At 39.2% G+C, this 16688-nt stretch overlaps 1 protein-coding gene across 5 annotated transcripts in view; it reads right to left on the bottom strand.

Annotated features, from left to right (window-relative positions):
* Window positions 1-16354, bottom strand: part of PDE6D (phosphodiesterase 6D) — a 48158-nt gene extending 31804 nt beyond the window's left edge. For all 5 annotated transcript variants that reach the window (XM_057746758.1, XM_057746762.1, XM_057746759.1 and 2 more), the window contains exon 1: window positions 16118-16354. In XM_057746758.1, the coding sequence (XP_057602741.1) occupies window positions 16118-16167 (50 nt within the window). In that variant the 5' untranslated portion in view covers window positions 16168-16354. The remainder of the gene's footprint in view (window positions 1-16117) is intronic.
* Between the last annotated feature and the right edge of the window lie 334 nt (window positions 16355-16688).

Below are 16688 nucleotides of genomic sequence, written 5' to 3'. Positions count from 1 at the left end.
CCCACGCACTGCAATGAAGAGTAGCCCCTGCTTGCTGCAACTAGAGAAAACCCATGCACAGCAAGATTCAACACACCCAAAAATAATAAATAAATAAATAAATTTATAAACATCAACAACACAAAAAAATTTTTAAAAAATTACAGCATAGCCTGGCCAACTATACACTGATGTTTTCAAGATGTCACTCAAAGGATATTCCAACTTTTCATATCATAACGTACACATTAATGCAGAGGAAACTCAAACTATAATAGATATTAGTTGTCTTGAAGCACAATTCCAACTAAACCAAAAAGGATTTGAAGAGGAAGTTCAGAAATATAATGCCCTCCAACAGGACACACAGACTGTTATCCAAATATCATTAAGGATTCCCTAGGGTACAGCATCTTCTGGGATGGTAAAGTCAAGTTCTATGTGTTAGGTTTAAGTGCTCAAAAAAATGCTCAGTTGACAACAGTTGCAAAAGCCTTTGGGAAGGTCTGATCTGATCTCACTGCAGTTTTGATGTCTCCATTTAAACATCTTGCCTTCTGTGGACAAGGAAAGCTTCCAAACACTAAAGGTTTCCAAGAGTTAAACAGTCAGTGACTCACAGGCTCTCGTCAGTATATAAACATACCTTTTAAGTAAAAATCCAGTCATCCTGGGTCAAGATTCACTTTAAACAATATAAAAGCCTATGTAAATGATATTTAACAGTATGAGAAAATATTTGTAATATATTGATGTGTGAAAAAGGACAAACTTTTTTTAAATTAAGACGTTTACAAAATACATATAATGTGATCGCATTTATTAAAAAGTATATATACACACATGAGGATTTTTTACCAAAAGAATCCATTGCTATTATAGAAAGTTTGGAAAATAGAAGACAGAAAAACAATAGCTGTAATCCTATAAGCCAGAGGTTACCATTTAATATTTTGGTGTCTATATTTCCAATTTTTTCTATGTATATACATGTCCTCCCAATAAATGTAATTGTAAAAAACATAGTCTTTTACTTAGTCATTAGTCTTGCACTGATTTACATATAATGATATTCTAAGAAACTAGGGCAAATTATAAGATCATGCACAAAAGTGGTTCTCAACCTTGGCTGCATATTAGAATTGTCTGGGGAACGTTTAAAATTCCCAATACCTGGATCACCCCCCAGACCAATTCAATCAGAATCTTTGGAGATGGAGCCTAGGCATCAGTATTTTTCAAAGTTCCCCAGGTGAATCCACTGAACAGCCAGTGTTGAGAACCACCACGTGAGAGCCTTCCCCACTTTGAGCCAAATATGATTTACAGCAGTGCTTTCTTAAATTTTCATGTGCATATATATCATGTGGGGATCTTGTCAAAATATAGATTTCGGTTCAGTAGGTCTGGGGTAGGACCTGAGATTCTGCATTGGCTCAGGGACCATACTCTGAGTAGCTGTAGGATTTGTGGGGAAAAAAAAACTCTTAAAGAGTGGAAAGAAAAAATTACAGCCACTGAAGCCCACATTCTATGTCATCAGACAGGGAGGGGTAGTCTACAGCAGGTGAACAAAGAATTGATGTGAGGAGAACAAGGTGTTTCTAGGAAATAAGATTTTAGGGGACTGAAAGAAGTTTGGAATAACTACATTTTTCAGGGGAAAACAGTCATTGGAGTTTATGGAGTTTGTGTGCTCAAAGGAGGGCAAGCTTGGAAGAGAAGAGAGGTAGGTGGGCGGTGAGAAAAAAATCAAATGTCTAAAAAATTGTTATGGAAAAAATAAAATATTTGGTTGCTGTGTTGGAAATGGATAGAGAAATACTACAAGAGGACCTGAAGAATATTTCATTGCCAAAAACATGTTTGGGAACCGGTGCAGCTAATAAACTGAAGTTGGTGCAAATTAATAACCATCCTCCATCAACTCCCTCCTGGGACATAAGAGACCCCAGGAGCATAAGTCTCCCTTGGCAGTGCTTTAGGAACCAACAACAAACAGTGGACTATTTGCCCACACGCTTCTCTTTGAGTGCAGAAAGAACATGGAGAAGCTCAAATATGGGGTATCTTTGCAGCTTCTTGGTAACACTCTTCTTCGAATTTCTAAACTTGGTAACTGCAGACATATAAGGCCAGGGAAAAGGTGAACAATATTTCCAGCCTTATCTGGCATCTGGCTACATTAATTGCTTAAAGCTGATCTTTCAAAGAAAGGGGAGGCAGAGCAAAAGAACTAATATCTGAGTACCTACATTCAATACACATGACAAGCACTGTCCTAAGAGCCCCTCTCTTTTCTATTTTTCAATCTTATCTCATTTAATAATGACACACATGAAACAGTAGTGCTCTCAGAAGTTAAATACCTTTCTCAGGAACTCACAGCTAGGAAACATAGCTCACATTCAGGCAGAGGGCTGTCCACACTACATACTCTTGGAAAGAAGTGGCTTCAGGCAGCCGCATGGTCCTGGGTATCTTTTGAGGACAGGCCTCCAATGCTAAAAGAGCTAAGGAAACTGATGAGAGGATGAGAAAGGCAGGCAGACCCCCAAATATTCCACAGAAATTGTCCTTTGCCCCTACTAACAAGGTTCTTTTGGGATATGGTTAATACAGAATAAGGACTATGGGGACTTCCCTAGTGACTCAGTGGTTAAGAATCTGCCTCCCAATGTAGGGGACACAGGTTCGAGCCCTGGTCCAGGAAGATGCCACATGCCACAGAGCAACTAAGCCCGTGTACCACAACTACTGAGCCTGAGCTCTAGAGCCCTCGAGCCACAACTACTGAGCCCGAGCGCCACAACTACTGAAGCCTGTGCACCTAGAGCCCATGCTCCTCAATAAGAGACGCCACCACAATGAGAAGCCCGTGCACCACAACAAAGAGTAGCTCCCACTCAATACAACTAGAGAAAGCCCGAGTGCAGCAACGAAGACCCAACGCAGATAAAAAGTAAATTAAAAATAAATAAATAAAAATAAAATAAATTGGAGCTACTTAAAAAAAAAAGAATAAGGACTATGTATTGAGTTATTGATGCTGTACAGTTGTCCCTCAGTATCTGTGGGGGATTGGTTCTAGGACCCCTCTCATACCATAATCTGTGTATGCTCAAGACCTTTATTTATAAAATGGCATAGTATTTGCATACAACCTACGCATATCCTCCTGCATACTTTAAATCATCTCTAGAATATTTATAATACCTAATATAACGTAAATGCTATGTAAATAGTTACTGGTGTGGCAAATTCAAGTTTTGCTTTTTGGAACTTCCTGGAATATTTTTTCCTGAATATTTTTGATATGCAGTTGGTCGAATCCCCAGATGTGGAACCCACGAATATGGAGGGCTGACTGCACTGATCCACAATGGAAACAAAACTCTATTTATGATAATAAAACTTTTGTTATAAGTTGCATTGAATTAATTATTTCAAATTAATGATCTCCTTGAAATGCAGCTATGTGTTCGAATATTAAAAAGTACACCTCCCGCTTTTCTATTCCCTGAATGATACCATGAATTCCTTGTTTGAAAGGGATTCAAGACCTTATAATTTGCTTTTAAGAAAAAAAATTTGCAGTGTTATAAGCAATCTGAAATTATCTTAACTGATGTAGAAAGCTTGTTTATTAGAAAGTTTTTGATACAAAGACTTCTTACCCTATTCAGCTAATCTGAGAAGATGCAAAAGGAAACAAGAAAATCTCAGGCACGCAAGCCAGTTGGCAGTACAGTCCACATTATAACATGGAGAAATACTTTCATTTAAAGAGTAGGGGTTAGTATTTGAAATCAATCTTTGCCAACTGTAGAATTGCTCCTAAAAGCTAGTTCAGATAAGCAGGTTGACATTTTTCTGCAGACATTCAGAGTAAGTTTTATATTTTTGGCAAGATCAAAACAGGCACAAGTTGTACTGGGGATTCTGCAACTGTGTTACTCAAAATGTGGTCCACAGACTGGTGTGGCTTGTGAGTGTGTTCGTTACCAGTCTGTGACAAGTATTTAAAAAATTTAATAGCAATTTAGCAGAGTAATTTGAATGCTGATTCTAATAATAAAAATTTTGACTTTTATTTTGTATGTCATTTTTCTAATAATTCATTTTATTTATTTTATAAAAAATATCAGTCTGTAAAAGATTACAAGTAAAAACCTGGCTTGTCACCAGTAATAGTTTAAGAAGCACTGTTCTAGAGGACAAAAAGACCTCTGCTCTTGCTTGACATGGGCAAGGGTAATCCTACGTGAGCGTCCAGTAAAAAAATCCTTCCATTCTCAGACACACACATTTCTGAGGAACATATAAAGTTCAGGTTTGTAAGCAGGTTTGGGGAATACTGATTTTTAAAAAAGGTTATAAGTTAATAATAGGTTAAAAGCATAATGGAGAAAGTTGAGATAGGAAGGTAGGTCAAGTTGAAAGGACAATTTAATAAAGAACAAGAAATCAACAGGCAACCAGGAGGGTAGCAGGTATAATGAACTACTATAAGCCTGGAGTGAAGAAGTTAAAAGGGTAAGTCAAAGCTTATTGGAGGGAGGAAGACACTGAGTCTAATCTGTTATCCTTTCCATTCTCCAGCCACCTCCTACCCTAGCTCCTAGGCACAGCCTATCCTCCAGCCATCCCTAATTGCTGTAATTCCCAAAGACAATATCTTCTTTTGCTTGAGTGTTTAGCAGACCGCTACTCCACTCCGCCTAGAATGTGCATCCCACCGTACAGTACTCTCCTTAAGGACCCAGTGCTATTGTCAACCTTTCTGACTGTGGTCCCTGATACATCCTGAGGCAAAGTTTTGATCCTTCCTCAGTGCACCTGTTCACTTGTTCATACTTGCATCACAGTACTTATTAGAATGTAGCATGCATATAAGTTTGCAAGTCAAATTCCATTGGCACTATATTATTTATCCTTCTCTTCTCAGTGCTCAGCACATAACTGCCTCTCAAATACATGTTGAATCACACCAAACATCAAAGAGCAAGTCAGAAGGGTAGATTAGAATTCTCTTTCAGGCTGAGGAACCAGAAAGCAAGGCTCACTGAAGAGTGTCTAGAAGCCAGACAAGGAGAGCTGCTCATTCAGGGTTTAGCAGGCTATGGAAAGGCCAGCTTAGAGCTGGAGGTCAGCAAAAAACAAAAAGCAACAAACCAAAAAAAACCCATTTTCCTTAAGGAGAACAGTTAAGTCAGTAAGCCAAATTGCAGGTAAAAACACATTAGAATTTAAAAGCCCATTCTGTATGAAGTTGAATTCATGACTTGGCAGAGTACCTGTAAATTATACATGGGTATGTGGCTCATTACCTATAGTCTGAGGAATTTCAAGGTAGGTAGAATTTTCAGGCAGATTGGCTGACTAAGCAGAAATGACATACCCTAACGTCTACTCTGGCAGGCCTGAGTAATAGGAGGCAAAGCTTCAATACCAAGGTCACAGGCATTAAGAAAAACCTCCCCCAACTCATTCCTCTGGGGTGGAAGCTGCTGCAGTGACCAGCAGTAAACAAAGGGAGTTTCTATTTAGTGGTAATCTGAACATTTTCATCACAGGAATGCCTTTCTTGGCTCTGCTTTCCTAGTTTTTGGTTGTGGGTTTTTTCTTTTTGTTCTTGTTCTCTGTTCTTTAACACTCTTGCCTTTATGATCTCTCCCCTCTCAAACTCTCTCCTCCTTGTTCACTTTCTTAGCTCACTTCCTTCTCTTACTCCCACCTACATCAATTCTTAGATATCAAAGCCCTCCTCTTAGGCTCCTTCCGCACTAGCATTGGTTATATAGAACATCCTATTTTTTAGTATATTTTAAGAACCAATTCTAGTTGGACATTTAAACATCTTTCTTTGCCCAATAAATTCCCAGTGATTTCTTTCCCTGTGGTATTTTTCCTATTTATGAGGACAAGGTGAGAAAATATAAATGGATCCCTAAGAAACCTGGTTTCAGTATCCTTGAAACATAATATGCAGCACTGTAATCAGTGGTGATATGCTTGTGAAATAATACTCTGGCCCTGGCAGAGGTACTATGCTTGGAAAGCATACAATAAAAATTCAAACTGGCCTGGGAAACAGTGGAGGCAAGTAATTTAGTAATGAGAAAAAGATCACTATTTGAAACATAACACAGTCTTCTCACTAGCAAAGTCAAACAGTGAAATAAATCTTTCTTTTTGTAGTAGGTCTATTATTCTACTGATACATGTGCAGTTATGTGCCTGAAACTGCTCATAAACAAACTAGAATAGACATAACCAAAGAGATTCATAGAGACTCCCTTTGCATTTTTATTTGCTTCCCAGAACCTCCTGATCAAAAAAGAGAACGAGAGGCACTTTCCTAAGGGTACATTCCCAAAAGGATCAGCAACTGTGTCTTATACATTATTCAGAGGAATAGGGCTATTACCATAAATCCTATGGAAATCCACATTCAGAGATCCTGAATTTTACCTAGCTTTAAAAATGCTACAGTATTGAGAAATCAACTTCCTCAAATTATAACCTTATTTAAAAAAAAAAAAGCAAAGCCAAAGATGATTTTGGCTTTGAAATGGGGCATATGTGTCATATGGGGGCTTACTTCGCTATTACTCCAACAGCCATAATTACCTCCCAGAATTGTGAAAAAGGCTTCAGATGTCTAACCTGGAGTAAAAAAGGGATCACTAAGACTCTGGCTTTATCAACACCCTGAAACATGAAACCTGCAAATTGGCAAAATAGAAAGCAAGAGCTGACCTTTAAAGCAAAGATAAATAATTTTAACAATGTTAATTTTAACAATTTTAACAATGTAATAGTAAGCATAATGCATCTATAGAGCTATAGTTTTTAAAGTGAGTTGGCATATATTATTCCACTCAGATTTCATAACACCTCTATAAGGGAGACGGAGCAAGCATCCCTGTTTTGCAGGTGTCAAGCAACTTGCACAAAGTTGGATAAGTTTAAATAAGTGACTTTCATTCTTTAACAAAATCTCTCTACCTATTCAAGCTACTCCCCTAATCTCTGCTTTCTCAAGTCACCAGATTTCTTGGAAGAGTAATCTATTCTTGCTGAATGTATTTCCTCATCTATTATCCATTTTTTAATCTTGACAAATGATAGTTAATTTTTTTCCCCAAACAGCTACTATTCTCAATATCTGCTATTCTCAAAAAGATCACCAGTGAACTACAAGATATTATGGGACTTTCAGTACAGTCTCAAATATTCAATGAGTGGATGAAATTTCTGGCAATTTCAAGGACTTGTTTTTGATACTCACTCTTGACCCCAACTCCCCTCTGAAACCTTCTCTTCCCTCATTTTTCATGCCTTCACTTTCCTTCCTCTGTTACTCCCCAGTATCTTTAAAATTAAACTGCTCAACACCTACTCATCATCCAAGATTCAATTCAAATGACAATTCTGAAGTCTTCCAGAACGCCTCCAGCACCAGGTTCCACATTACTTCCACAGTACTTCATACTACTAGGCACTTAGCACATTATATTTCGATTGTTACCATGTCTGTCTCTGTCCCTCCCTCCCTCATAAAAGTTTTTTGGATACAGAAACTGGCTTATTATTTTGTATGTCTTGGGTTTAGCAAATTACCTGGCACTTATAGACCCTGCTAACAAATGTCTGAATCAACTACCAGCAAGTGGCAGCCGTAAGGCCAGAGCTCCTCTACCTTTACTCTTCTCACAGAAGGTGGCTCAAAAGCAAAGCTTCTTAAATCTCTCAACTTCTTATTTCATGAAAGTAAATCATCAGGCTAGATTCTCAGACTCAGTCCCTTAATTTTTTTTTTTCTTGCAGTGACCTGTCTACGAACCATCCTTTCCAAGCAGAACTGTCAGCCAGGTAGCAGTGCCACAAGTGGTATAGTTATGACTCTCCTACAATTTGCCCATCCACTCTTTCTCTACCATGTGAGGACACAGGGAGAAGGTGGACATCTGTAAACCAGGAACCAAATCAGTCAGTACCTTGATTTTGGACTTCCTAGGCTCCAGAACCACTGAGAAATAAATGTCTGCTGTTCAAGCCACCCAATGTGGTATTTTGTTGTGGCAGCCCTAGCAGAATAATGCATGCTGCTCAAATAGTTTCTGGAAAATGTCTTTTTTTCAGTTAACTGTAATTGTTAGAAAATTCTTCCTTATCCCAAGCTAAATCCTGCCCTCTGTATCTGAGAGTTGAGGAAAAACAAAGAAGAACATGGGGATATGGTCACAGTAGAAGAGAATAATTTTCAAGTGAAAAATAAATCTGTGACTTAAACCCTGAGGAAAAATTTTAAACTTAAAATCGATAATGTGGCAACAAAAATAAATTCTCCAGAGAGGCATCACAGTATATTATAAAAAACAGTAGTTTGTAGAAAGACAAACTAACGTTAAAATTAAGGTTCTGACTTTACCTGGTGACAACCTTGTCAATCCTTACTTCCCCCATCTATAAAGTGGGGTAATAATGTATAGAGTTGTAATAATGCAATAATATGTGAAAGTTCTTTGTAAAACTGAAAAAGACTACAAGAATGTCAGATATTATTAGGCTATCCTCTTTCTTCTTGTGGCTATATTTAAAGTGTTATTTATATTAGAGCTATTTACGTTTAGTTTTCTAGACTTTATCCAAATTCAGAGGCAAAAATTGCTCTCTGTAACTTTGAATCAGGGGATCCACAATACACTAAACAAAATACATCATCAGTACTGAGTCTCTAAAAAGTTGTCTGAAAAACAAAAAGGAAACAATATCATGCTTTAATTATATCACATCACAAAAAAAATGTTTTGCCTATTTTAGGTATAGTACATATCTTAATAGAAATACTTGATGAAAAGAGTTCCTGTTAACTAAGAAAGGTTGTCACCAAATCAAAGAATTGCAGTGTTGAAAGGACATGAGTCCTTCTGGAGCTCATCCACTCTAACGCCTTATCTGATGCGTACATAACTTCCTTCTGCAATACCCCTGATGGACAGGCATCCATTTGGTGCTTAAGATAGTTTCTGGAAAAAATATTTTTCTTCAGGTAACTCTAATTACTAAAACTGGGCTAAACTCTGTCCTCTGTAACTTCTAACCTTGTGTCCTCTGAGAGCCACACAGAACACATTTAATTTTTCCTCTTTAGAACAGTTTTTTAAACTTTAGAACACTCATATCCTTTGCCCAACTCATCTTCAGGTTAATCTGCCTCAGTTCTCCAGTTATTGTACGGACATGTGTCAAGTGCCTCTCCTCTGGACCAGCTCCACTTTGCTGTGCTCCCACCCCCACCTCCACACTGTAGACTAAGCAAATTCCTCTATAAACAGTGTGCTTCTTTAGTCCAATCCACTGAGATCTTTAGGGATATTGGACTGTAAGAAAATATATTTGCTTTTCCTCTCAGCTTCAAAATTATCAGGTCAAAGGCAAAAGAAGAATGTTGCTCCTAAAATCTTGATAATTTGAGTTTTAAGCATTCAAGCAATGGTTGGCACAGATTATTAGGCAAGATGGCCTTGCCCTTACAATATCTTCCTATGATGCTAAAGGTCAGGAATAGGGACAGGTCCATACTTTTTAGAAGTCAAGGCCTCCTCTAACATGGGGATTTGTGGACACAGAGTGCTGACAAGTGAAGCCTATGAGGCAAAAGTGAGGTCAAGCCTAATAAGAACCTAGAGCTGGCAAACCTCAGCCCTACTGACAGTCCTTTATCAAATACAGTGATAATACAACTGGAATTTTTCATGAGAGTCTTACCATATTCTGTTCCATTTTTCCAGGAGTTAATATAATATTTCAGTATAAACACAATCCTGGAAGGAAATTTAGAAGGTCTGAAGAAGACTATAAGTATCTTGTTACATTCCAAATTCCTCCCCCAAATGTAAAAGCAGCAATTCCTGTTTAAAAATCCTAAATAACAAAATCAATAGGACATTATAGTAATTTAATCCATTCAAGATAACAATAACAACTTCTCAGAGCCCATGAAGAAGGGTACTGGAGAGCAAACTACCAATCACAATCTACATGATGTCTATGACCAGACAATCTGTGATCAGCACAATCTGTGTGTTTATTGGCTGTATGGGTAGTATGTTTTGGTTGCTTTCCCAAAATTTGGGTTGATAAGATAAAAACTGTATTTTAGGAATTATAAACCCCAGACTCATTTTTAAACACTTGGCCAAGGCATCTCTTAGGCAATACTGACATTCAAGAAAAGTCCAACAGTTTACTATTTTTAACAAGGAAATCTAAGTGAATAGAAGATGTAAAGCCAAATATTTTTGACTGGAAGTGAAGTCAAAAATGAAGGTGCTATGAGAAAGAGAATGTGGGGGATCCAGGAGTAACCTATGGAGAGGAAATGCAAGAATACAAGTGAAAGGTGCTTTCAGAAACCTTCTGAGTCAATCTAGTCCTTTTTTTGCTCACCTGCCGTAAATTGGCATGTGATTAGTTGCTAGAAAACTAGATAAACACTAGATATACATCAATGCTTCTTAATTGAATCACTTCTTCAAAGAGGCAAAACAGATGTTACATTTGCTCAGTTAGAAAGAGAATAGCATGAAATCATTGGTTATACCTCAGAAAAATAAGTGGCTTTACAGTAACAGTAACACTATTATTATTGCTAATAATATTAACGAGTATTAATAAAGCAAATAATATAGCAGTTAACATTTATTACTATGTGCTAGGCACTGTACTAAGCATTTTATATCAGTCTCATTTAATCCTAATAACAACCCTCTAAAGAAATGAAATGGATACTGAGGTTCAGAGTTTGAGTGCTCTGCCTAGGGTCACAGTGGTGGGGGTAATAAAATCTGAACCTAGAGTCCATGCTCTGATGACTGCTCTGTGCTTTACTGCAGTTACGTGTAAACTTCTGAGAGATATCAATTACTTTCCATAAAGGTCTCACAACACACACACACACACACACACACACACACACACACACACACACACACAGAACAAATAAAGCATCCCTTTTCCCCAATAGTTGCCAACATTGAATATTATCAGTTTTAAATTTTTGTCAATTAATTGGGAAAAAAGGGATAGTTTGTTGTTTTAATAAAGTTGAACATCTCTGAATTTATTCATTGGTCATTTGCATTTTTCTTTTGTGAACTGTTTATTCATACCCTTTGCGCATTTTGAGTTAAATATTTATCTCATTGATTTGCAAGCAGTCATTTATATTCTGAATATTATATTAATGTCTGGGGTATAAGTAAATAAAGAAATGGAGACAATTAGCTAATGTTTAAAAAAAATTAAATCTGCTTCATACCTTATACCAAAGCAAATTCCAAATGGATTAAAAATAATTAAATCATAAAGCCTAATCCTTTCTTATGGCAATGTGTCAGTTCCTCAATATTAATTTAATAAAATTATGGATTTATGTTGAGGTAAAAGTAATTTGAATAGGCAGAACAGGGCATTACGGCCTATACTAGAAAACTAGTATAAGACTTTCAGTGACAAATCTATGTCACTGAAAGCAACTGAAAGTAACTATCTTCGAAAGCTATGAACATGGTAAATTTATTAAGTTTAAAAGTTTCAAAATAATACTTATGATTCAATTTTAATAAAAGGATATACATTAAACATTAGCTACATTAGAAGGCTGTATTAAAATATTAACAAAGGTCATTTCTAGGTAGCTGGAGTTTGTAAAAGAAAAATTAAATACTATTTTTAAAAATGCATTGCTTTTGAAGATATCCCTTCTAAATAGACATAAAGATGGTTAGAATTCTGGAAAGAAGGGTCTGTGACTCATTCATTTTATGTCCTTTAAGCGCACAGTGCCTTGTTCAAAAGTCTCCCAACAGACCTTTGTTGAATGAATGAAATGGGGAATGCAGGATTTACAAACAAAATCTCCATATCAGCTACTTAAAATACTCAAATTCAAAACCTTGCAGGAGAATCACATTTGTTCCCCAAGTAATATTTCATTCATAACTTTAGTTCATAGTTATGAAATGTTATATTTTTAACAAACAAGAAAAATGCAAGACTCTTAATGTGTATGAGCTAAAAGCGGTGGGGGGGAGGGGAAGATGGATGTGAAAAAGAAATCTTGGGAATTCCCTGGCAGTACAGTGGTTAGGATGCCGAGTCTCCACTGCCGGGGGCATGGGTTTGATCCCTGGTCGGGGAACTGAGATCCTGCAACTCTGCGCAGCCAAAAAAAAAAAATTTTTTTTTAATATTTTATTTTTGAAAAAACGTATGACAAATACAAAAGTTTATATTGAATTCTCTCAGATACAAAGACTATCCCTGATTTATGAAGTATGTTACTCATACTTATTGAGTATCTATTATGCGCATATAGGCAAGCTTATATTTGTATAAAAAGGACATGAATATTGATAAAGAACTTATCATATGACTTCAAACATATAACTTTGTTCATGCCATATCAATCCTATTGTAAACTATACTAAATCATAGTATAAAACTATAGTAATTGAACCAATGCATACAGGAAAGGAATGGGAAGAGATAAATGGATCAATGAAACAGAAATATTCCAAAAATAAACCAATGTCTTATGGAGATTTAGTATATGATAAAGATAGCTTTCAAAACAGTGGGGAAAGGATGGCCTAATTACTTAGTAAACAGTAGTGGGCAACTGGCTATCCAAACAGCAAAGGAAGTTAGATTTCTACCAGATACCATACATGTAAATACATTTCAGGTGAATTAAAGAGCTAAACGTTAGAAAGAGAAAAAACATAGGAGAATATTTAATTAACCTTAAGATAAGGAAGGTTTTGTTAAACAAGACACAAGGGCTTCCCTGGTGGCGCAGTGGTTGAGAATCTGCCTGCTAGGGACTTCCCTGGTGGTCCAGTGGTTAGGAGTCTGCCTTCTAATGCAAGGGGTGTGAGTTCGATCCCTGGTCGGGGAACTAGAGCCCACATACTGAAGAGTGACTAAGCCCACACACCACAACTAAGACTCTACACAGGCTAAATAAATAAATAAATATTAAAAAAAAAAAAAAAAAAAAGAATCCACCGCTAATGCAGAGGACATGGGTTCGAGCCCTGATCCGGGAAGATCCCACATGCCGTGGAGCAACTAAGCCCATGTGCCACAACTACCGACCCTGCTCTCTAGAGCTTGCGAGCCACAACTACTGAGCTCACATGCCACAACTACTGAAGCCCATGCCTAGGGCCTGTGCTCTGCAATAAGAGAAGCTACCGCAACGAGAAGCCCACACACCACAATGAAGAATAGCCCCTGCTCTCAGCAACTACAGAAAGCCCGTGCACAGCCACGAAGACCCAGTGCAGCCAATAAATAAAAAATAAAATCAATCAATAAATAAATTTTTAAAAAAGACACAAAATTCAGAAGCTACATGAAAAATACTGATGAATTTGAAGTGATAATTTAAAATTTCTGTTCAACAAAAAACAAACAAGCAATACATTGAGAGAAAACATTTGCAACATACAATACAGGCTAAGGATTGATATTACAATAAAGAACACCTGCAAAGCAATAAGAAAAACAAACAATAGTAAAGTGGGCAAAAACAAAATCAACAGGCAATTCACAGAAGAAAAAGAAATGGCGAAACAGAAAATTTTGTGACTTCTCTAATAACAACAACGACAAGAAAAATAGCTAATACATAATGCTTACTAGGCATCAGGTTGCTTGGCTAAATGCTTTAGATATCAACTCATTTAATCCTCACAACAACCCTAGGAGATAAGGTACTATTTTTATCCCTTTTTATAGCTGAGGAAATTGTGGCAGCAGTTAAAGAAGCTGCTCAGGGACATAAAACCAGGAGTTCAGGGCTGGAATTTCAATGCAGACAGTATAGTTCTACAGGCCAGTATAGCTCTTAACCATTATCCTATGTTACCTCTCCAGGGATCTAGGTATCAGGGAAATACAAATTAAAACAAGATGTCATCAGTTGTTCAAACTTACAAAAATAAAAAAGACCAACAAGGTCAATGTGCAAAATGAGTATTGTCAATGTTGTTGGTAGGAGAACAAAATGCCGATTTCTTTTTGTAGCAAAAACTCTTCTTACAGAAACAGATACTCTGAAAGTTCAGAAAAACAACTTATCCAATAAAGGTGGACAACAGTCAGGTAGTTTCTTACTGAAACATTAATCTTGTTTTTTCCTGAAGGTAGTAACAAATCCTAGAACTCCTTTCCTTTTCTCTCTTACTTCTCAGATGCCAATAAAGGCTACCAGAGGATGAACATCCCATTGCGCCCATGCTAACTTTTTTTGGTGGCTGTTTCCCTTGTGATTTAAACTGCCCAGGTCAAATTTTCCCTGAAAGCCTGTTTCTTCATGCACTAAATGAACACAGGTTCTCCTTTCTATTCTTTTCCATATTTGTCCCTTAGCCTCTTTCTCAAGAGCCAAAGTTTCTCCTGAACAAGGTTCAAGAGCCAAGACTGAAGGTGAGAAGCTCAAACTTTCCCTTTTTGGTTTGTTCAAAAGCCATTAAAAAGACCCTTTCTTATTTTCAGCAACATGTTAACTTCAAGCAGAAAAAAAAACAGTGCTTGTGAAATCTTTCAATTTTCCATAGTCTCCAGTTTACTGTTTACAGCATAAACGTTAAGTAACAACATAAATTGCTTAAGGGAAAAATAAAATCCATGCCATAGCTTTTCCAACACTTCAGCTATGTCTATCTACTTACAGGCACTATTATGAAGAGAAACACAGGAAGGTACATGGAGCTATAAAAAGAGGCTGTTACTCAACTTCACTGCACAAAAGTACTGAAAGTTTCTCATGAATGGCAGTATGCATAGGTGATAATGCCTTCCCTTACAAAGGGAAAACTTGAAAAATTTCATTTGTACATTCAAAACTTCCTGTAACTTTTTTGCTGTTGTATTCTAAAACTGACTACCAACTTGGTTTCTGATTATGACAAAGCAATTAAAATTCGCAGGGCTGAAATGGACACTGTGAAAACACATGGGCAGCTCAGAGAACAGTGCTTGACTAAACCTCCAGGGGAAGAAGAGCCCTAAAGGGATGACTACATCTTCACTGAGAGACGAATTTAAGAATATTCCATATTGTAGCCATAGGAAGTAAGAAGAGATTAAGGTCAGCAGGAAAATGTAAGACTGGAATGGACAAGACTGCATTTTTTCATCTGCATCATATGGTCACAGATTAACACTCCACTAAAACACAAAGCTTTACTACGGTGAGGAGAGAAGGTTGCACCCGCGGCACCACAACAGGCCTGAGGCAACGATTTCTATATCCTACTCAGTCTTACCGTCTCCCCAACGTAATCAAATAATTGCTGGACAGCTCCACCATGTCTACGTGTTAACCACAGAATTCGAGCGAGCATATACCTTTGCCAGCAGACCCAACGCAAAACCAAAACGCCTCAAGGCATCTCATGCACAAATTTAGGGTTCTCGTTTCGCTGGAAAGAAAACTGAGGAGCTGAGGGAGAAGCAGCGACCGTCCAATGCTTCCAAGGGCCAAGACAGAGTTAAGATGAGGTCCATCTCGGACTTCTCCCCACCTTCCTCCGCTCCAGCCCTGGAAGGAGCCACAAGTGAGGAAGAGAAGTTGTGGAAACAAGACGGGGGAAGGGGTGGGGTGGGATGGGAGAACCCGAGAGTTCAACACCAACAGCTGCATTTGTCCCACACAAGGTCACACCTTCAAAGTCCCTTTTCCCTGCTGCCCTGGTGGGCTTCCCGCCAAAGCGGCTGCTGGGCTTCGAGGCCAGCCCACCGCGCCCCCTCGGCCCTCCCCCGCGGGCCGCAGCCCCTTCCCAGCCTCTCTTCTCGGACCCGAGTGCGCCTCCCCGACACCCGTTTCCGACGTCCGGCCCCTCTCTCAGCCCGATTCCGCGGCTCCCATCAACGTCCCCTCCCTCCCTCCGGACGCCCCTCTCCCCGCCTCCAGCGCCCGGGACGCCGTTCCTTTCCTCCCTTCCCGCCGCCCTCTCCTCGGGTGCCCACCTGGTGCGGCCCCCGCCCCCGGCCCGTCTCCTCAGCGAGCGGCCGCCTCCCAAGTCCACTCGGCCCCGCCCCGCTCCCGGGCGGATACAGTTTGAAGCCCCTCAGGATCTCCCTGGCCCGCTCGTCCTTGGTTGACATGATGCGGCGGCCGCCGCCTGCGGCTCTCTCACGCTGGCCCGGCGGAGCCTCGCAGACAGTGCCCGGGAGCCGAAGACAGAGCCGCAGCCCGGCCTGCAGACGTCGGGCGAGCAGCGGTAGCGCCCAGACACAGACCGGCCTCTCCCTCCCCTCAGCTCCCGCTCCTGATCCCTTCTCCTTCCTTCAAGCCTCGGAGCCCCCGCCCTGAAACCAATGGAAAGCCCGCCTTGGCGACTGACATCTCGATCAACCAATAGAAACACTCAGCGGCTTCGCAGGGGGACAGAGAGCGTCAATCGGAAGGGCCCTCCCCGGGAAGTCCCGTAGGACAAAATTTTCATTCTGTGTTGTTGCCTAGAGTTTGCCCCAGCGGAGGGTTGGCTTCAGATCTGCAGAGGCTCGCTTCGAGACGGCTTCTGCCGCTGGGCACAGTAGGGCTCTGTGATGACGGCAGGTTGACCTGTGCGATGTGGTGGAGACTACACTTCCCAGCATTCCAGGGGGAGCCCGCGGGACCACGG

Source organism: Hippopotamus amphibius, chromosome 8 (assembly GCF_030028045.1).
Source record: "Hippopotamus amphibius kiboko isolate mHipAmp2 chromosome 8, mHipAmp2.hap2, whole genome shotgun sequence".
Classification (NCBI taxonomy): domain Eukaryota; kingdom Metazoa; phylum Chordata; class Mammalia; order Artiodactyla; family Hippopotamidae; genus Hippopotamus; species Hippopotamus amphibius.
This window is presented reverse-complemented; position numbering and strand designations above follow the sequence as displayed.